The following is a 23,784-nucleotide window of genomic DNA, read 5'->3' on the forward strand; positions in this document are numbered from 1 at the left end:
AATAAATAAAAAAGTATTAAAGTATTTTTTTGAGAGTACTAATGTTAATGTCCCCACTACAACAACAAAAAACTTTAAAACATGTAATATGTCCTTGAAACATTTAATTGAAATGCTGTAGAATACGGCCGACTGGTGGCTTCAAAGCCTCTCAATGGCCAATAAATAACAAATTGCAATCTAGGGTTTATATACGTCATTGGGTGTAGCACAGTGAATTTGTCTGTGAGCTGACAGATTTTGCATAATGAATATACAATATTCTGTAGACTTACTAAAGCAAATAGTAGGCCTAGCTTTAAGCAATTATTTTCTGGCTAAAGGTAGTTCCAGGATAAAGTTTAAACCCAAATAAATTACAATAAATAATTTCAAGATGTGGATAGGTTTTAAAAGAAAGACCTATATTATTGAATCTTTTTTTTGGGGGGGGGGGATCATGGTGTATTAAACAGCTCACTGTTATTGCAAAGCAGCCCAAAGCCCTCCTCAAAAAAGTAAAGTTTAACTTAGACTTTACTCTGGCTAAATCAACACAGATCTCTCTCTCTCTCTCTCTCTCTACCATGTTAACCAAACATCTTGCACAAGTTTTGGACACATTAAACATGAAGGCTCTTCTAATATGGGCTGTTTTGCTGAACTTTTACAAACTCCTTCAGACAAGTGACTGCACTTCAACACAGTAAGTTTCCAACAGTAAACATGATCATAATTGTTTAGGAGACTTTGCTTAACCTAAATGAAAAATAGATGCGTTTGATTGACAGATCCAAAAGGACCACCACATGATAATGTTTACTCTTTCCACTGTACATCCTCCTACATGTTTTCTGTATTTTATTTAAAGTAGAATTGAAGTGGTCATTGACATGAAGTTGACATCATTGACATGATTTAAGGAATTCACATTCACAAGAATTCATGAGATGACAGGATAAATCTAAACCCATGTATTTGCTATAATACAGGACTGTAATGAATAACAAACCATATGAATCTGTGAAGGATAACACTTCAATTTGGTCAATTTGCCTTTGGCTCAACTTAGTCCAAGCCAAACATTTTGACTATGTTAGCCCACACAGCTTCAAGGATCCACTTTCATGCTAGGTTTAAGACCTCATATTTAAGCTTATAGAGACCCCAACTGGTGTATAGAACAATCTCAAAATTATCTACTTTGGTTTAGATATCAAACCTGAAACCATCATGAAACCTGTAACCCAATAAATGAATTTGACTTGGTGAAAATCATTTTTTTTTTTTTTACGAACTTGCTTACCACTTTTTCCATGTGGTTTATTCCGTCACAGACTCCATGAAATGATGACCTCTTCCTAAATATTTGTTCAAATTATTAATTTTGTGTATGGTTTCCTAGAAACAAGGGTGGCTCAACTTACCCGTTTGGCTCAACTTACCTCACTCTCCTCTACATCTCAATAGTCTAGTGATCTCTCCTCATCTCCTTTCCTATGTGTAGATGAAGAGGAGACGAGGAAAGGAAGCCACATAAGACTATTTGAGACCTAGCCTATTTTTCCTTTGTCTTTCACAGTGACCAAGTACTCTCAATCCAAGTCACAACACATCAACAAGCAGATATTGTGAGGAACATATCCAGCCAATATGAGGTACAATAATGATGTGATAATAAACTAATAGTTATCTTCTGTTTAAAAAAAAAAAATTCACTTGACTGGTCTTAAACCAAGAACATTGTGCCAATTACTATTTTTGTTTCTGTACTAGGTTACGGTTTGTTGTTTTCAGACTACATGTTACTCACAATTAGGATACATTCTTTTAAAGTTTATTCATGCATTTGTGTGTGTATGAACATGTGTGTTCGTGTGTGTCTCCCAGACAGTTTTGTGGTCACCTGCTTCACCTGAGTACATCGGAGCACACACTGAGGTGCACCTGTTTGTTCCTGCCAACAACTTGGGGACTGTCACAGACCTGCTGCAGACACACCACCTAACACACCAGTATGCCATGTGATCAATGCTCATATTTTAGTGACACTAGCAATGATAACACAACACCTAACTGCCTCATCAAGAAGTTCAGTTTTATTGGCTTAATGGCTAAGGTGTTGGGTTAACAGTAGCAAGAGCTTGAGTTCAAGCCCCGGTTTGGACTACCGGCCGACTTTGCTTTAACTTCAATATTGATTTTGTTATGTTATGCCCATATTAAGGTCATATACATGATATTGCATATAGAATGTTTTTAATAGTTCAGAGAAATCCCCAAGAGCAAGAATGCGTTTGTTTCAGAGTGCTACTGGACAACACAGAGGAACTGATCGAGATGCAGACCAGGAATGAATCGTCGGACCCTAGAAGCAGCGCATCTTATTATGAGAGATACCATTCTCTGGAGGACGTAAGATACCGGATTGTGCCATGTCATTTCCTAATGTTATTAACATAACCGTAATGTAACTAACATAATCTCAATGTAACACCCCATTAACATTACTTTAAAGTCATAACCTTTTCTGGGCCCGTATTCATACGTAAGAGTGCTGATCTAGGATCATTATGATGCCTTTTAGATAATAATGAATAATGTTATATGGCCAGGGGCAGCTAGTCCTAGATCAGTTCTACTACTGTAAAACACTTTATGAGTACAAGGCCCTGGTCATTTGTGGTCCCAGCTGCTAGATATCAAGTTTGTATTTATTATGAAAATGTTTACATGCTGTCTCTTTTCTAGATATACTATTGGATCAACAAGACTGCCCAGGAACACCCAGACATGGTCAAAGTCATCCTGATTGGCTCATCATATGAAAAACGCCCACTTTACGTTCTCAAGGTTCCCCAAGCTGCCTTTTTAGCAATGATTCATACAATTATTATATTTTGAAGTAATGTCATTTTCATAGTCAGTTTATAAGTCCTAGTCATTTTATACAAGCAACAGTCACATCCTCATCATCTGATCAAATGATTGCATTTCTCTGTTCTCTTTTTCAGTTGTCTGGACGACAAGAGAGAGCTGAAAAGAGAGCAATATGGATTGACTGTGGCATTCATGCTAGAGAGTGGATCTCCCCAGCTTTCTGCCTGTGGTTTGTGCAATATGTCAGTACCTTGTTCCTAAAATCCCGATTCTCTACCAACTTATATTCTATCTATTCTGATAGGCCATACTGTATACATATTTGGTTATATAGCGTCTTCATAACTCGTTGGTTATGAAGTACGATTGAAAATGTTTATGATGGCTCTGGACTTGTATTAAATCGTATTGCTCACTATTTTGATTTGGAACATAGACAGCTATATTAAACTGTTGACTCTTCCTTGTGCTCTTTCCTCAGTCCTTGAATTTCTATAATCTAAACAATGACATCACTGAGATGCTGAACAGTATGGACATCTATGTGCTGCCTGTCATGAACCCGGATGGATACAAGTACACATGGACAACGGTAAAGAATAAGACAATTAATATGAAATTGAGTCAGTGGTTGCGTTCCAGGACGACAACATTGCAGACGTGGTATTGACCAATAGCTGTGTGCCACCTCATCGACTGCGCAGTCGTGCGTCAGATTGCTATGTGATGTGGTTAGCTCATATGATAAACACCGATCCAGTGAGATCTGGCATGAGTCTGCAATGTCAGTCTGGAATGCTGCCAGTGCCTTCAAATATGTCAATCTGAGCTACACAAAAATGGTAATCTCTACGGGCACTGTGCATCATATGGACATACTTAGTGCATATGAATGATCTATGAGTCAAGATCCATGATCTAACAATATATCATTTTTAACACACAGATCCATTCCACTCACTCCTAAACAACTCAACTTTATTCTGCATAATGTATATACAGAATGTCAGAGAGATTTTATATTTTGTGAGTTTACAACTCAACTTTATTCTGCATAATGTATATACAGAATGTCAGAGAGATTTTATATTTTGTGAGTTTACGTCAGTGTACGTTTTATGAGTATATGGCAGTAGGCTATATGTTTTGAGTGGATACAGTATGTCAGTATTTGTTATTATAATGTGTGTGCTCCTTTATTTGACCAGAACCGAATGTGGAGAAAGAACCGTTCCTTGAGCAAGGAAAGCAACTGTGTTGGAACCGACCTCAATAGAAACTTTGACGCAAACTGGGGCAGTAAGTCTGAAATGGAAACTGAACTGGCAGCTTGAGGGCTACTGGTCTCTGATCCCACGTACAAACTACTGCCGTTGTTCCCTTGAGCAAGCCTCTTATCCCTAAAATTGCTCTCCATCCAGAGGCGTTGCACAGCAACTGACTCTGTGACGCTCAACGTGTGTGTGTTTCTGGGGGTGTTGGGAAAAAGGCAGAAGATGACTTTGCATTCTAAGCAAATGGAAAATAAACGTTCTATTATATTCCCTCTGCAGCAAAGGGAGCCTCCAACAGGCCCTGTGATGAGATATACTGCGGCCAGTTCCCAGAGTCGGAGCCTGAGGCGGAAGCTGTGGCTAACTTCTTGCGCAGCCACAAAGACTCGGTAAAGCTTTATCTCTCCATCCATTCCTATGGTCAGATGCTGCTCTTCCCATACTCCTGCTCCAATGAGGAGGTGCCTAACCACGCCGAGTTGGTGAGTTGTTGGGAGAGATGAATGGGCGGATGAAACCTAGGGATCACATATTAGGCATTAATTTCCAGTTGATAAAGGTGTTTGTAAGTAGCTAATTAGGCCAATATTCTATATAATTAGCCATTTATTAAGCCTTTTCAGCGTTTTCCTATTCACACAAACAATAAATGGCTAATAGTACCTGAAATGGCATAAGTTGCTACTTATAAATGCCTATATAGTGATCCATATACTGGTTTTTGAACAGTCAGTAAATATTATTACCCCAAAAAATGCTAACCTCCCCTGGTATTGGTAATGGTGAGAGGTTAGCATGTGGGTGTCTTTGTGCTTCTAACTTTCTCAATCATCATTATTCACGATTCATTCAGGCTTATCCATAATTATGGTAAGCAAGTGTTCAGAAATATATTATATTCTTATTTACAATCAAAGTGACTCCAAAATGACACTACATTATTTACTGTTAATTTCTATTGGGCACAAAATAATCTTTAACGCATCCAACAAGTTTGTAGAGTCTATAGCTTGACGAAGTCATTTCGTGCTGGGAATTTGGGACCAAATACTAAGCTTTTGTATAAGGGCACAAGGCGAGACCCAAATGCAGACACAGGAGGCAGGTGATTGAGCTCCGATACTTATTATACCAAAAGGGGTAGGCAAAAGGCAGGTCGGGGACAGGCGAGAGTTCATAAACTAGGTCAGAGTCCAAACAGTACCAGGCGATAGGCAGGCTCGAGGTCAGAACAGACAGTGGTCAGGCAGGCGGATACGACGTCAGGACAGGCAAGGGTCAAAATCCAGGAGGGCTAGGAAAAAACAGAGACTGGGGAAAATAGGAGCTAGGAGGTTGACTTGACAAAACAAGACGAACTGGCACAGAGAGACAGGAAACACAGGGATAAATACACCGGGGACTAATGGGGAAAACAGGAGACACCTGGAGGTGGGTGGAGACAATCACAGACAGGTGAAACAGATCAGGGCTTGACATTTTGACTACTTTAATACAATTTGTCCAAATACTTTTGGTTCCCTAAACTATGTACAAAAAGTGCTGTAATTACCCTCAAATTAAAGCTGACAGTCTGCACTTTAACATCATAGTCATTGTATCATTTCAAATCCAAAGTGCTGGAGTACAGAGCTAAAACAGCAAACTGTGTCACTGTCCAAATACTTTTGGACCTCACTGTATATAATCAACAACAAAAAAATGTACTTAATTTTTTTTAATTAACTGTGTTCCATTGTTTTTTTTAACAGTTTGAGCTTGTACAGGATGCAGCCATGAAAATCAGAAGATACTACAGGAACAACTACAAATATGGCGCATCAGCAAAAACAATATGTGAGTCAGTCTTCATCAGAGTTGGGGTCAATTCCATTTGACATTTTGTCAACTCAGGAAGCATTGGAATGAATGAATTGACCCCAACCCTGGTCTCCATCAAAAACAACATTGTGATACTCACAGAATTTTGTCTGTATCACATAGGTTGGAGAGGCAGGCAGCAAGGTTGCAAACCAAATGTTGGCTAGAAGCATGGGGATATACTGTTTAGATGCTTTTCCCAGTGGAGATTATGTTTATGAATTGCCTGGCTGGGCTGTGGGACAGTGGATGTACATTGATAATTCAAATGGAAATGTTAACATGCATTTACCCGGGAATTATTGTGAATAACTCCTGGCTATCAGCATCCAGGATCCAAATATACCGTTTAATACAACCTGGTCTTAGAGCATTTCGTATTATTCTGTACGTAAATCTGTTAGTATGATATGTTACTTTTCGTATAGTATGTATTAATTTGTGAATGTCCATCACCCAATTCATATAATATGTTACGAATTACAATTCGTATTACACTAAACAAAAATATAAACGCAACAATTTCAAAGATTTTACTCAGTTACAGTTTCTTTAAGGAAATCAGTCATTGTAAATAAATTCATTAGGCCCTAGTCTATGGATGACTGGGAATACAGATATTCATCTGTTGGTCACAGATACAGTATATCTTAAACAAAAAAAAGTAAGGGGCGAAGATCAGAAAACCTGTCAGCATCTGGTGTGACCACCATTTGCCTCATAGAGTTGATCAGGCTGTTGATTGTGGCCTGTGGAATATTGTCCCACTCCTCTTCAAAGGCTGTGCGAAGTTGCTGGATATTGGCAGGAACTGGAATGCACTGTCATACAAGTTGATGGGGTACATGTCTGGTGAGTACGCAGGTCATGGAAAAACTGGGACATTTTCAGCTTCCAGGAATTGTGTACAGATCCTTCCGACATTGGTCTGTGCATTATCATCCTGAAACATGAGGTGATGGTGATGGACAAATGGCCGACAATGGGCCTCAGGATCTCGTCACGGTATCTCTGTGCATTCAAACTGCCATAGATAAAATGCAATTGTGTTCATTGTCCGTAGCTTATTCCTGCCCATACCATAACCCCACCGCCACCATGGGGCACTCTGTTCACAACGTTGACGTCATCAATCCGTTCACCCACATGGTGCCATACACGCTGTCTGCCATCTGCCCGGTACAGTTGAAACCGGGATTCATCCGTGAAGAGCACACTTCTCCAGTGTGCCAGTGGTCATCGAAGGTGAGCATTTGCCCACTGAAGTCAGTTAAGACGCCAAACTGCAGTCAGGTCAAAACCCTGGTGAGGACGACAAGCATGCAGATGAGCTTCCCTGAGATGGTTTCTGACACTTTGTCCAGAAATTCTTTGGTTGTGCAAACCCACAGTTTTATCAGCTGTCCGGGTGGCTGGTCTCAAGCGATTCCGCAGGTGAAGATGTGGAGGTCTTGGGCAGACGTGGTTATATGTAGTCTGTGGTTGTGAGGCCGGTTGGACGTACTGCCAAATTCTCTATAACGACATGCCAAGAGTGTGCAAACCTGTCATCAAGGCAAAGTGTGGCTACTTTGAAGAATCTCAAATATAAAATATATTTAGATTTGTTCAACACTTTTTGTTACTACGTGATTCCATATGTGTTATTTCATAGTTTTGATGTCTTCACTATCATTCTGCATTGTAGAAAATAGTAAAAAATAAAGATAGACCCTTGAATGAGTAGGTGTGTCCAAACTTTTGACTGGTACTGTATGTTATAAATTTGCAAAAGGTACAATATATTACGAATGTGCAAATGTAAATTTTTTTTGATTTAGGTTGAGGTTAAGGTTAGAGTTAGGGGAAGGGTTAGCTAACATGCTAAGTAGTTGCAAAGTAGCAAAACAGTAGTAAGTAGTTGAAAAGTTTCTCATTAGCTAAAAATGCTAAAGTTCCCCATGATGAGATTCAAACTCGCAACCTTTGGGTTGCTAGATGTTCGCGTTACACGCCCACCAATCCACCCTGACCAACCATTCTACTTTCGTTTTTGCATTAAGCAACCATCACTCTTATGTAACCATACCAAATGCAACATATCATACTAATTTGAGTGTCCCGGATTTACATTTACTATGTTAGGAATAGTCTATGAGACCAGGCTGTTTCATAATAAAATGCTGACAATTGCTTTGTAAAGCTGTTATAAGTTATTGCTTTATAAACGGTCACTGCAAAACAAGTTAAGTTCCTTGTTCTTCCTTCGTCCTTCTACAGACTTAGCCCCTGGAGGTTCTGACGACTGGGCCTACAACCTGGGCATCCACTACTCCTTCACCTTTGAGCTGGAGGACCGTGGTCGATATGGTTTCCTCCTACCGCCATCATTAATCTCCAAGGCCTGCAATGAAGCCCTCCTCGCTCTTAAGAGTATCGCTCTCAGAGTCATTCAGAAAACACAACCCCAACCCTAACACGGAACCCAAACCGGCTGCACGTGTGCGCCATCGTGCATAAATATATTTTGTCCCCCCACACCAAACGTTATCATGACACGCAGGTTAAAATATCAAAACAAACTCTGAACCAATTATATTAATTTGGGGACAGGTCGAAAGCATTAAACATGTATGGCAATTTAGCTAGCTAGCTTGTACTTGCTAGTTAATTTGTCCTATTTAGCTAGCTTGCTGTTGCTAGCTAATTTGTCCTGGGATATAAACATTGAGTTGTTATTTTGCCTGAAATGCACACGGTCCTCTACTCCGCCAATGAATCCACACATAAAACGTTCAACCGAATCGTTTCTAGTCATTTCTCCACCTTCCAGGCTTTTTCTTCTCTTGACTTTATAATGTGATTGGCAACTTTCATAAATTAGGGGCATTACCGCCACCGACCTCGTTCGTCTTTCAGTCACCCACGTGGGTATAACCAATGAGGAGATGGCACGTGGGTACTTGCTTCTATAAACCAATGAGGAGATGGTAGAGGCAGGACTTGCAGTGCGATCTACGTCAGAAATAGAACTGACTTCTATTTTAGCCCTTGGCAACGCAGACGCTCGTTGGCGCGCGCGAGCAGTGTGGGTGCAATAATTGAATAACATAGATTTCTACATTTATTTTGCAACGCTCACGCACGCGACGAGAGAGGTGTAGTCAGCCTGTAACCCTTTATGCCCCTGAGAAGTTGGCTGTGTAAACCTGAGCAGTTTCACGTCTGATTTGGTCCAAAGTAATCCCTTTTATCAAAGTATGTTTGTGTGCGTGTCTGTCATTTAACCAGGAAGGGCTCATTGAGATTTAAAATCTCTTTTTCAAGAGCGTCCTGGCCAAGATAGGCAGCACCAAGTCATTACAAAAATGACAGACAAACAACATGAAAAACTACAAATAATCTAGTAAAAACCATAGAATTCACAAGAGTATAACAAAATCAAAAACACCAAATTAAAAACATTGACAGGTCAGGGAATCAGTCTCAAGATCATTCATCAGTGATTTAAAAACACCAATCGGGACAAGTTCTTCCAGTTTAAAAGTATTTTGTAAGACGTTCCAAGACGATGGCGCAGAGTACATAAAAGCCCTTTTACCAAATTCAGTTTGGACATCTGGAACAGTTAGCACGATAAAGTCCAGCGAACGAAGAGAGTACCCACCACATTTCTGAACAATAAAAATGCCCAAATAAAAAGGTAGTAAACCCAAAATGGCTTTGTAAATAAAAGTATACCAGTGACTGAGCCTACGAGTGACTAGAGAAGGCCAGCCAACCCTGGTATACAAAGTGCAGTGGTGCGTAAGGGTTTTTCAGTTTAAAATAAATCTCGAAGTGCCATGGTAAAGGGTGTCAATTGATCTCAAACACTGAGTGGAAGCATTCACATATAAAATATCCCCATAGTCTAGTAAAGGCATAAATGTAGCTGATACTAGCCTCCTTCTGGCTTCAAAAGAAAAACAGGCCTTATTCCTAAAATAAAATCCCAATTTCAGCTTCAATTGTTGTTGAATATGCAATTTAAAAGAGAGGCCGTCATCAATTAAAATTCCAAGATATTTATATGAGGTTACAACCTCAATCTCCTTGCCCTGACAGGTAGTAATAGGTGAAAGGTTCAGAGGTCTATTTCTTGCTTTAGAAAACACCATTAGTTTAGTCAGTATTGAGGATAAGCTTCAATTGACACAAGGTATGTTGAACAGTATAAAAAGCAGTTTGCAAGTTCTGGAAAGCTTTTGTAAGACGAGGCACAACAGTAAATAACAGTATCATCAGCATAAAAATGAAGTTGCGCATTTTGGACATTTTTGTCTAAATCATTTATATAAATAGTGAATAAGAGAGGACCAAGTACAGAGCCTTGGGGCACACCATTAAAGACAGACAATTTAACAGACATAAGCCCATCAAATTGAGTGCACTGAGTTCTATCAGACAGATAGTTAGCAAACCATGTAACTGCATGCTCTGAAAGATCTACACTCGACAATCTCTGCCTTAGTATAGCATGATCAACTGTATCAAAAGCCTTAGAGAGATCAATAAAAAGTGAGACACAGGGCTGTTTTTTGTCAAGGGCTTCAGTGATATCATTTAAAACCTTCATGGCTGCTGTAATTGTGCTATGCTTCTTCCTGAAGCCTGATTGGTACATTGATAAAATAGAGTTAGTAAATAAAAACTATTTTAGCTGTTCACTCACAAGGGTTTCAAGTATTTTCACCAGGGGTGACAGCTTTGAGATTGGCCTATAACTATTTAAAAGAGTTGGATCTCCCCCTTTTAAAAGTGGTAGGACAAATGCTGATTTCCAGATCTTTGGAATTTCATTACATTCCATGGTTAGATTGAACAGATATGTAAGTGGTTCAGCTATGAAATCAGCTGCCAGATTTAAAAAGCAGGGATCCAAAAGATCAGGACCTGCAGGCTTTCTCTGATCTTTCTCTGATCAGGGCTTTATGTACCACCTGCACTGAGAATGGCAAAAAGCTAAACGTTTGACCAGCTCTCACTGGTTCATACACACAGGCTTGTACAGAGACAGAAGACACTGAATCAAACAGCCTACCAGATGATACAAAGTGCTCATTGAAACAATTCAGCATTTCAGTTTTGTCATATACAGCAACAGAGTCCTTCAAAACACATGGCGGTAATTCATTAACATTACTGTTACCAGACATAGACTTAATAGCCTTCCAAAACTTTCTAGGGTCATTCAGGTTATCAGTGGTAACAGACATAAAATATTCAGACCTGGCCTTCCTGAGAAGAAAATAACACTTGTTTCGTAACTGCCTAAAAATAAGCCAATCAGCATCAGAACATGATTTCCTTGCTTTAGCCCAGGCTAGATTACGGTCATGAATAATACAAGACAGCTCAGAAGAAAACCATGGATTATGATTGTATCATAATTTTTTGTTTTTAAGGAGTGGGGCAGTCCCAATCATTACATAATTAGTTGTTTGTTGGAGGAGAAGAAATATGGGGGAGAGAGTACTGAAATAGCAATGGGTCTGATTCGAACCCATGCAACAGCAAGCTGTGTTCCACGGGCAGCGGCTTAGACCGCTAGGCAAGCCTAGTGTCACCCTAGCACAGCATTCATGTTTTTGTAGTAAGTAATCATAGACACTAATGAAATATTTCTTTCAATTCCTTATTTGTTTTATTCCAACTGTATATCCTCCTACAGTTTGACGCTTAAAACTATAATTGTGTTGACAGTTCTCTGTGTGTAGGCTTCTAATGGTGTAACAAGATGAATATTCCAACAGAAAACAATAATGACATTAGATATTTAAATGTTGATGTTTTGGTCTTTCTGAGAATGCCAATTTTTTTCACTGGCTTCCCTTTAGCATGGCTAGAAAACGTACCATCATTGCACTGCTATGGTGACACACATCTCAGAATAATCTTCACACAGATGTCATTGTCATATACAGACCGCATAGATAGAAAAAATACCCCTTTATGGCCATTGTTGGCTGGTCACATGTGCAAGCCGAACTGTCAAAACCTTAGTCATTCCATATGTGTCACTTCACTGTGTCCTATTAATACATATTGACTTCAATTCTTCAATTGCATGTTTAAAACTACATGCACTGTGGGAAACTAAGGTTGGCAGGAGTCACAATGTGATCAGAGTGTGCTGATTTCCTGTTCATTGTAGTTGAAAATGTAAAATAGTTCACAATAAATCACACACAGACTAGAGCAGTACAGGTGACCAAAAGTATGTGGACAATATACTATATATATACAAAAGAATGGACACCCCTTCAAATTAGTGGATTTGGCTATTTCAGTCACACCCGTTGATGACAGGTATATAAATCGAACACACAGCCATGCAATCTCCATAGACAAACATTGGCAGTAGAATGGCCTTACTGAAGAGCTCAGTAAATTTCAATGTGGCACCGTCATAAGATGCCACCTTTCCAACAAGTCAGTTCAAATTTCTGCTAGAGCTGCCCCGGTCAACTGTAAGGGCTGTTATTGTGAAATGGAAATGTCTAGGAGCAACAATGTCTCAGCCGCAAAGTGGTAGGCCACCCAAGCTCACAGAACGGTACCGCCGAGTGCTGAAGCGTGTAGGGCGTAAAAATTGTCTGTTCTCAGAAGAAACATCAGCACATTAATGACATCGATATACATAATGTTTATACCACGGTGATGAATGCGGATATGGCCAGAAAACGTACCCCAATCCAGGGATGGAAGATCTGCCTGTACTCCTAATGATCCCATTATCCGATATGGAAAATCAAGAAGATTGAAATACTGCTAGTTCTAGCATTAGCTAGCCTAGCATGCTGCACACAAGCCTAAGATCACCATGCGCAATGCCAAGTGTTGGCTGGAGTGGTGTAAAGCTCGCCGCCATTGGACTCTAGAGCAGTGGAAACGGACACATCTGGGTTTGGCTGATGCCTGGAGAACGCTACCTGCCCGAATGCATAGTGCCAACTGGAAATTTGGGTGGAGGAAAAATAATGATCTGGGGTGGTTTTTCATGGTTCGGGCTATGCCCCTTAGTTCCAATGAAGGGAAATCTTAACGCTACAGCATACAATGGCATTCTAGACGATTCTGTGCTTCCAACTTTGTGGCAACAGTTTGGGGAAGGCCCTTTCCTGTTTCAGCATGACGAGGCCCCCGTGCACAAAGCGAGGTCCATACAGAAATGGTTTGTTGTGATAGGTGTGGAAGAGCTTGGCTGGCCTGCACAGAGCTCTGACCTTAAACCCATCAAACACCTTTGGGATTAATTGGAACTCCGACTGCGAGCCAGGCCTAATCGCCCAACATCAGTGCCTGACCTCACTAATGCTCTTGTGGCTGAAAGAAAGCAAGTCCCTCAGCAATGTTCCAACATCTAGTGGAAAGCCTTCCCAGAAGAGTTGTGGCTGTTATCGCAGCAAAGGGGGGACCAACTCCATATTAATGCTCATGATTTTGGAATGAGATGTTCGAAAGCAGGTGTCCACATACTTTTTGTCATGTAGTCTCTGTCAAAGCGAGAACCTTGAAGCCCAGCAAGAAGGTTGGAGCTGGTGCTCATCATTCAGGTAACAATACAAACACACACATCAAATCTCTTACCAGAATTTTTTATTTTTTAATCCTCAGAGCTTGACACAAATAAAGACACAAATAAAGATGAGGTTGCAAGAGAAGAAAATGTTTGTCAGATTGATGTTATAATAGCAATGTGTGCCTCAGTATATTTTCGTTTGGTGGAAGAGACCCTCTGGAGCTGCTGCAGTGTGTCTGGGGCTACTGTGTGTTCTCCTACTGGCTGGGATCATAGGCCTATGCTGTGATGAGTACAACAACCTGACTAAAGAGAGAGACCAACTAGAGACCAGCCACAACAACCTGACTTAAAGAGAGCAAACCAGCTTCAGAGAGAGACAGAAAGACTGAGACCGTGGTATTAGAGTTTCTATTAGCCGATATGTTTCGACTTGAGGTTCAGCAGTAAATACATCTTCCCCTTCAAGTCAAATGATCCTCAGCCATAATGTTTATACCACGGTGATGAATGCGGATATGGCCAGAAAACGTACCCCAATCCAGGGATGGAAGATCTGCCTGTACTCCTAATGATCCCATTATCCGATATGGAAAATCAAGAGGATTGAAATACTGCTAGTTCTAGCATTAGCTAGCCTAGCATGCTGACGAAAAATACAGTTTAAATAATAATTATTGGTTTTCTATGTCTATTCATCAATTGCAGTATTAGTAAGTGTTGATGATAATAGTTCTAATCACACTTAATAACCATTAGTAAATATCCAATTCATTATGTGTATGTTTTCTAACTGATCTCATGAACCAATAACTCATTTACAACTGGTTTGTAATTGAAATAAATTATTTAGAAAGTATAAAAATACAATTAACAGACACCTTAGTCATTATTTTATTATATTAAACATGACAAAATATGTTGTTACAGTGTTTATGAAAATAGTGTTTGGTGGAAATGTTTATGTTTGTGCTTTTCTAATAACCAATTTCTCTGTTCTATTAATGTGCTTTTCTAATAGCCAATTTCTGTGATCATGAGTGACTCATTGAACGAATCCTATCAGTATCTGCAATTTGGCAGTACGGTACATCCAGAACCTTGTTTTGAGAAAGGGATATCTCAGTTTCAAGGTCTCAGCTTAGAGAGAAGCAGCCTTGTGAGGTATTAGTCTGTCACATGCATGACCCAGTATTGGTCGGTCACATGAAGGAAGTAAACGTTAATGATGAATTAAATATGAATGATGAATAAGCTAAATCATGCAAATATAACTTGTCTGTATATAAGATAACTAACAGGACTGCCCCGGGTAGAGCCCCTGATCGACATGTGTACTTGGTGCATTGAGTTGGTTGGAACCTCTCCAGCGCGCTGATAATAAAGAATTTCTAATTTAAGATTGTCTTTGAGTGTCCCTGTGTAGGACTTCCACAATTGTTTATGAATAGCTTACTAACATTTAAACATTTAGGAATAATGATTAATACATGTTGAATTAACTATTTATTAATCCAATATCAATGCTTTATTTTCAGGTGTCATTATAAAGTGCTACCAATTATGGCAGTTTTTTAAAATTTCCTTAAAAGTTTCTGTTTTTAAGATAAGATGTTTTCATCTGATAGCGACGCAGTGCAAACACAGAGCAGATGTACAGTTACCAGCTTCTATGTGTCAATGTCAGGGGGACTGGAGACAGGGGCCATGTTGAACTGCCTGTCCAAATATGTCTGCATCTTCCTCCTGCTGGCCCTGTCAGGCCTCTTCTTCCTCTTCCGCAACATCAACGTTCTGGAGGTGAGGAGGAAAGGTGACCTTCCCCCAGAACAAGTTCAACCTTGCTTCCAACACTATCTTTCATTCATCACTATCCACATTTGCCTACCACCCTTTCACCTTTAGTGACCTCTACTCTCCCCCACAGTGGAAGCTCAACTGCACCTTGGATGTGTGTAGCATCCACTCAATGGGCCCTATTCTCCTGGACCGCAAGCGGTGCTTCTGTAGCGGGGGACCAGCTGGAGGCTCTTGCCATTGTGAACGAGTTCCAGGGGCGACCCAAGAGCCATGGTGGGGACGTCCTGCTGGCCCAACTGCACTCCCCACAGTTGGGGGTGGGCATTGCAGGGCAGGTGCTAGACCACCGGAACCAGACCTACTCTACCATTTTTCCATTACTGTGAGAGGGGTTCGTACAGGTGGAGGTGACAGTGGTCCATCCAAGTGAGGCAGTTCATGTTTTATGACACTTACGTGAGGAACGGTCAGACCGGGTTCTTTACAAGAGCCTATTCCGTTCTGGATTACTGTCTGAGACCACCATGTGTAACTTGTGCCTGCCGACCAACCAGCAGCCGCCTGTACTGCTACAAGCCCAAGCAGCTGCTGAGCTGTGACACGCGGATCAACCACTTCAGGGCAGGCTACAAGAAAGATCTGATAACCAACAAAGAAGCATTGCTCTTCCAGAGGTTAGTGCGGGGTAAAAAAGAATGTCTGTGGGAATGAGTATGCTGCCCTGTTTCCAATTGTCCACATGGCTGGGAGAACCTATTCAAGTAAGTAAATACATTTCGAAAGTGTAAAACAACCGATCTATTAGCTAACTAGCTACAGTGATGTCTAACTCAAATGAGCTAACTTAGCTAGTTGGCTAGCTAGCTATCTAACCAACTTCACATACTATATAGATAGCTAGCTAAGTGAATTAAATATCAGTATATCACCATCTACCTAACTTCATATTAGCTAGCTATCTTGATGTATTTATCACTAAAAAACAAGCCCCAAATGCATTTGTAGGTAGCTAGCTAGTTAACAGCCATGGAGGAGGGTGAAAGGATAGCAGCCCCAACTGTCAGTGAGAGAGTAGGCTATTCTGGATAAGGCAGGCACTTTTGTGTAGTTCCTGTCCCTAGAAGTGAGGATTGAGATAATAGTAACATAATATTCAGTGTGGTGTAATTTGACTATAATGAAGTCTGTTTCTTGTGAGGTTTTCTGTCCTCAGATAAAGAGAGCTATGAAAGCCTGTCTATATATGAAGAGGTCCCCAGTAGTTCTGGGGACTCCAAGGGGTGCACATTTTTGTTTTTGTCTTAGCACTGCACAGCTGATTCAAATGATCAACTCATCATCAAGCTTCAAGTGGTATTTATGTATTCATTTGTGACGCTATCCTTGATATGATCCTGTTATTGTCACATGCACATATGTGTGGCCATGCATCTATCAATCCAATGTTATCATGATTTGTTATCAGGAATATTAATCTTTAGTAATCCACAATGACCTGGTGATGTAAAACTCTAATAATTACATTGTCTTCCATATTCCTACAGATACCTTGTAACTGGAGATTCCTTCAAAGCGATTGCTTACAGTTAACGTGTAGGGCACTGCAAGGTTGGGTGACCAGGGCCATCTGGGCCTGCCTCCTGGAGGAATTCAGGTGTGTGAAAGCTACCTGTGTCCTGCATAACTTCATGTGGATGGACACGAGGACCAGGAGGGGATATGCAGCCGCCGTGTGCCAGAGAAGTCTGCAGGATGTTTCAAGGATGGGGTACAACAATGCCACAAGAGAGGCAATCTGTGTGCGGGAGATCTTCACCTCCTACTTCTTCGAAGAGGGTGCTGTTCCCTGGCAACACCATAGACTACACTATCCACAACCAAAGGCTCTTTTAAGAGCCATTCACATTGCAATAAGAGTATTCTTCCATTTACTTAGCTATGTCAATTGCAGTTATTCAATTTCCAGTTTCTCTCCCTTTGATTTATACTTCTCAGGTGAGGGTGCTGTTTAGGTAAGGGTGTGATGTCTGTACAAAAACAACACCGGCTATTTTAAAATCACCCATATTGAAAAAATGTAGAACAATTAGACACTCTATAACCCACACCTACACACTCGTGTATCAATCTGATTGATGGATTGTGTTGTGCAGTAAGCAGGCTCAGGTGTATAACTGTGGCTCCTTCCACCTTCAAAGAATAGGCAAGAGGGCCAACCATGGAGAATAGTTACACTTCATTATTTCTATAACTACGCTATATTGTTTGTCCACGTGTGTCCGTTCATGTTTTTCAGCATAAAGTACTCTGCAGCCACACACAGATTCCTGTTGAACACTGTCTCTTTAACTACCTTATTTTCTCAATAAGTATCTCCTTCACTTCATCCCTCTTTCCTCTTCTCCCTAAATCCTCTAGGTTATATCAGCTGTGTCGGTGAAACCCTCCCACATCTGAACTGGCTACATAGAGGGCACAGCATGATCAGAGGTGAGAGGTCACAAGGTCAGGACAACAGGAATTATTATTAAAGAGATGCTTTACATTGAAATACAGATAGAGATGCAGTAGACCCAGAGTTAATGATCCAAGGTCAGTTTTGCATTTCACCTCCTGATTTATGATAATGTTAGAATAAAAACAAGGCTTAAACATGCTGTCTCTCTCGCCATCTGTCGCTCGTCTGCAGATGTTTTTATGTGAGAGGATGCCAACCCCCAGTCCCATCATCGCCGCCTCAACTTTCGTGCCGACCAGACACTTATGTAATTGTGATGAACTGAGAATATTTGGGTAGCACTAATCATTAATCATATGCTGCCTTCCCTGCTCCTATGTTCTTACCTCTTTCCCTTTGTCTTTTACACCTCTCGCCACCTCTTTCTTCCTGTTTTTGTAATGCACAACAGATGTGCATTGAAGTACAGATTGAACTTGTATTTATAATATTACAAGTATAATATTTGTAATGCATGTATTTATAACACTTGGATAATTAACTTCTTTCAATAAAGCATTTCACATTCTCTACTGGTTGAAATGCCACAACTATCCTGTGTTTAACAGATCAATGCAGATGAAGCGCATTAGATAGAGATTAACTGGTTTTAGAGTATTTACATGATGCATAGGAAGTGTAGTGTACTGTTTAAAAATTTTTTTTTTTCTGTATATATGAATTACAAATCAGCCTTTAACTAGTTAAATCCTGTTTCTAGTCTCTTAGTTACAATGTGTAACCATTGATGTCCCAGGATCAAGATTGGTAAACACTGTTGAATTGTGTAATTGTAATACATACATGCAGACACAGCATCATTCAAAGACTGGAATTTGATACTCCTGGTATTGGATATGACTGAAAAATAATGTCAGACATTCATACCATTGATTCCAAGATGGCATAGCAGTCAGACGTCCTTTGTCCTCGTCTTGTCATGTCCCGTGTATATATATATTTCCATCTTTCTTTGCATATCTTTTATATATTTTATTTTCCAAAAACTCAACTTCAAAACACTCTCCTGCAACCCGCCTCACCAAAAAAAAAAAAATGTATTATTTACCTCAAATCTGAAATCCACAATAGAAGCTAGCCAGAAGCTAGCCAGTTTACTGGCTAACGTTAGTATTCAGCTAACCACGGTTTGTGGTCATCAGCTATCCTTTAGCTCAAAAAGCTATCGCCAGTTTTGCACAACACGACTCAGACCAGAACATACCGGACCTACTTTTCTCTCCACATCCCCGGACTTCAACCGCAAGCTCTGGACATTTACACCTGGATCTCGCAGCTAGCTAGCTGCTATCCGTGTGACTATTGGCTTACGTCGATCCCGGAGCAAACATAAATTATTCCGGAGCTAGCCAGCTGAAGAGTTCCATCAGCCACTCCTGGGCTACAATCACCTATCCGGACCCGTTTTACTGCCGATGCGGAGCCCCACCGGGCCTTCAAGACTGGACTACCGACGTTATCTGCCCGAGGGAGTTATCCAACTGGCCCCTCTGTCGCGAAGTTACCTGAACGCCCATCTGCGGCCCGCTAATCGTTAGCAGCCGATAAGACAGCTATCTGAATAGGTCTATCGGACAATTTTTCTTGGGTCACTATAACTATATCTATTTTGCCAATTGGATTGATCCCCTCTATCACACGGAACCCCACTAATCTACCGTTGGAAACGCACGAGGTGGCTAAAAACAGACCTCCATCCTATGCTAGCTTGCTACCGATGGCCCGGCTAGCTGTCTGAATCGCCGTTACCCCAACCAACCTCACTACTCACTGGACCCTTATGATCACTCGACTAAGCATGCCTGTCCTTAATATCAATATGCCTTGTCCATTGCTGTTCTGGTTAGTGTTTATTGGCTTATGTCACTGTAGAGCCTCTAGCACTGCTCATTATACCTTATCCAACCTTTCAGTTCCACCACCCACACATGCGATGACATCACCTGGTTTCAATGATGTTTCTAGAGACAATATCTCTCATCACTCAATACCTAGGTTTATCTCCACTGTATTCACATCCTACCATACCTTTGTCTGTACATTATACCTTGAAGCTATTTTATCGGCCCCCAGAAACCTCCTTTAACTCTCTGTTCCGGACGTTCTAGACGACCAATTCTCATAGCTTTTAGCCGTACCCTTATCCTACTCCTCCTCTGTTCCTCTGGTGATGTAGAGGTGAATCCAGGCCCTGCAGTGCCTAGCTCCACTCCTATTCCCCAGGCGCTCTCTTTTGATGACTTCTGTAACCGTAATAGCCTTGGTTTCATGCATGTTAACATTAGAAGCCTCCTCCCTAAGTTTGTTTTATTCACTGCTTTAGCACACTCTGCCAACCCGGATGTTCTAGCCATGTCTGAATCCTGGCTTAGGAAGACCACCAAAAATTCTGAAATCTCCATTCCTAACTACAACATTTTCAGACAAGATAGAACGGCCAAAGGGGGCGGTGTTGCAATCTACTGCAAAGATAGCCTGCAGAGTTCTGTCCTACTATCCAGGTCTGTATCCAAGCAATTTGAACTTCTACTTTTAAAAATCCACCTCTCTAAAAACAAGTCTCTCACCGTTGCCGCCTGCTATAGACAACCCTCTGCCCCAGCTGTGCTCTGGACACCATATGTGAACTGATTTCCCCCCATCTATCTTCAGAGCTCGTGCTGCTAGGTGACCTAAACTGGAACATGCTTAACACCCCAGCCATCCTACAATCTAAGCTTGATGCCCTCAATCTCACACAAATTATCAATGAATCTACCAGGTACCACCCCAAAGCCGTAAACACGGGCACCCTCATAGATATCATCCTAACCAACTTGCCCTCTAAATACACCTCTGCTGTTTTCAACCAAGATCTCAGCGATCACTGCCTCATTGCCTGCATCCGTAATGGGTCAGCGGTCAAACGACCTCCACTCATCACTGTCAAAAGCTCCCTGAAACACTTCAGCGAGCAGGCCTTTCTAATCGACCTGGCCGGGGTATCCTGGAAGGATATTGATCTCATCCCGTCAGTAGAGGATGCCTGGTTATGTTTTTTAAATGCCTTCCTCACCATCTTAAATAAGCATGCCCCATTCAAGAAATGTAGAACCAGGAACAGATATAGCCCTTGGTTCTCTCCATACCTGACTGCCCTTAACCAACACAAAAACATCCTATGGCGTTCTGCATTAGCATCGAACAGCCCCCGTGATATCCAACTTTTCAGGGAAGCTAGAAACGATTATACACAGGCAGTTAGAAAAGCCAAGGCTAGCTTTTTCAAGCAGAAATTTTCTTCCTGGAAGACAAACTCAAAAAAGTTCTGGGACACTAAAGTCCATGGAGAATAAGAACACCTCCTCCCAGCTGCCCACTGCGCTGAGGACAGGAAACACTGCCACCACCGATAAATCCACTATAATTGAGAAATTCAATAAGCATTTTTCTACGGCTGGCCATGCTTTCCACCTGGCCACCCCTACCCCGGTCAACAGCACTGCAACCCCCACAGTAACTCGCCCAAGCCTTCCCGATTTCTCCTTCTCCCAAATCCAGTCAGCGGATGTTCTGAAAGAGCTGCAAAATCTGGACCCCTACAAATCAGCCGGGCTCGACAATCTGGACCCTTTCTTTCTAAAATGATCTGCCGAAATTGTTGCAACCCCTATTTGCTAGCCTGTTCAACCTCTCTTTCGTATTGTCTGAGATTCCCAAAGATTGGAAAGCAGCTGCGGTCATACCCCTCTTCAAAGGGGGGAGACACTCTTGACCCAAACTGCTACAGACCTATATCTATCCTACCCTGCCTTTCTAAGGTCTTCGAAAGCCAAGTCAACAAACAGATTACTGACCATTTTGAATCCCACCATACCTTCTCCGCTATGCAATCTGGTTTCAGAGCTGGTCATGGGTGCACCTCAGCCACGCTCAAGGTCCTAAACGATATCCTAACCGCCATCGATAAGAAACAATACTGTGCAGCCGTATTCATTGACCTGGCCAAGGCTTTCGACTCTGTCAATCACCACATCCTCATCGGCAGACTCGATAGCCTTTGTTTCTCAAATGATTGCCTCGCCTGGTTCACCAACTACTTCTCTGATAGAGTTCAGTGTGTCAAATCGGAGGGCCTGTTGTCCGGGCCTCTGGCAGTCTCTATGGGGGTGCCACAGGGTTCAATTCTTGGACCAACTCTCTTCTCTGTATACATCAATGATGTCGCTCTTGCTGCTGGTGAGTCTCTGATCCACCTCTACGCAGACGACACCATTCTGTATACTTCTGGCCCTTCTTTGGACACTGTGTTAACAACCCTCCAGATGAGCTTCAATGCCATGCAACTCTCCTTCCGTGGCCTCCAATTGCTCTTAAATACAAGTAAAACTAAATGCATGCTCTTCAACCGATCGCTGCCTGCACCTGCCCGCCCGTCCAACATCACTACTCTGGACAGTTCTGACTTAGAATATGTGGACAACTACAAATACTTAGGTGTCTGGTTAGACTGTAAACTCTCCTTCCAGACTCACATCAAACATCTCCAATCCAAAGTTAAATCTAGAATGGGCTTCCTATTTCGCAACAAAGCACTCATGCTGCCAAACATACCCTCGTAAAACTGACCATCCTACCGATCCTCGACTTCGGCGATGTCATTTACAAAATAGCCTCCAATACCCTACTCAATAAATTGGATGCAGTCTATCACAGTGCCATCCGTTTTGTCACCAAAGCCCCATATACTACCCACCACTGCGACCTGTACGCTCTCGTTGGCTGGCCCTCGCTTCATACTCGTCGCCAAACCCACTGGCTCCAGGTCATCTACAAGACCCTGCTAGGTAAAGTCCCCCCTTATCTCAGCTCGCTGGTCACCATAGCAGCACCCACCTGTAGCACGCGCTCCAGCAGGTATATCTGTCTGGTCACCCCCAAAACCAATTCTTCCTTTGGCCGCCTCTCCTTCCAGTTCTCTGCTGCCAATGACTGGAATGAACTACAAAAATCTCTGAAACTGGAAACACTTATCTCCTTCACTAGCTTTAAGCACCAGCTGTCAGAGCAGCTCACAGATTACTGCACCTGTACATAGCCCATCTATAATTTAGCCCAAACAACTACCTCTCCCCCTACTGTATTTATTTATCTCCTTTGCACCCCATTATTTATATCTCTACTTTGCACATTCTTCCACTGAAAATCTACCATTCCAGTGTTTTACTTGCTATATTGTATTTACTTTGCCACCATGGCCTTTTTCTTTGCCTTTTACCTCCACTGTCTCACCTCATTTGCTCACATTGTATATAGACTTATTTTTCTACTGTATTATTGACTGTATGTTTGTTTTACTCCATGTGTAACTCTGTGTTGTTGTATGTGTCGAACTGCTTTGCTTTATCTTGGCCAGGTCACAATTGTAAATGAGAACTTGTTCTCAACTTGCCTACCTGGTTAAATAAAGGTGGGAAAAAAACACAAAAAAACCCTGATCTGCACCTTTATTTGCCAAGGTAGGGTACATGATCAGTGAATATACTGAATGTACAAGCTACAATGTGGGGATCTCATGCATGGTAATAACTACATGTATATACGAGTTGCATCCTTAGCACAAAGTTATTATATTCTACTCAATCCATAGGCTTCATTAATGTCATTCAGAGTGTTTTGAAGTTGATACAACTGGCTATGATAGCTGAGGTTCATAGCTAGGTTCTGAACTAATATGTATACCAAACGTTTGGGTCCATAGATGGGCTAGATAGCCGATCCAGAGGCATACAGGCATTTTTATCCTCCACTGCACAATAAGCAAGAACATAGCTAGTTACTTTATTTCATCAATATGCATTGCATGGAAAATATCAGTAAGGCAAGCTCACAAATTTGTTCATTCAATTTGCAGTAAATGCTTTAGCTAGCTAGATTCTTTACATCCACTG

The 23,784-nt window shown here is 41.3% G+C and overlaps 1 protein-coding gene across 1 annotated transcript; it reads left to right on the forward strand.

The window, feature by feature from the left end:
- Window positions 1-551: 551 nt before the first annotated feature.
- cpb2 (carboxypeptidase B2 (plasma)) lies at window positions 552-8,533 on the forward strand. Its single transcript, XM_038997979.1, has 11 exons — window positions 552-685; window positions 1,562-1,637; window positions 1,870-1,994; window positions 2,286-2,394; window positions 2,731-2,832; window positions 2,994-3,101; window positions 3,341-3,451; window positions 4,068-4,158; window positions 4,413-4,615; window positions 5,885-5,969; window positions 8,253-8,533. The coding sequence occupies exons 1-11, from the start codon at window positions 567-569 to the stop codon at window positions 8,447-8,449; spliced, it is 1,326 nt and encodes a 441-aa protein (XP_038853907.1). The 5' UTR covers window positions 552-566; the 3' UTR covers window positions 8,450-8,533.
- Window positions 8,534-23,784: the final 15,251 nt, after the last annotated feature.

Source organism: Salvelinus namaycush, chromosome 7 (genome assembly GCF_016432855.1).
Source record: "Salvelinus namaycush isolate Seneca chromosome 7, SaNama_1.0, whole genome shotgun sequence".
Classification (NCBI taxonomy): domain Eukaryota; kingdom Metazoa; phylum Chordata; class Actinopteri; order Salmoniformes; family Salmonidae; genus Salvelinus; species Salvelinus namaycush.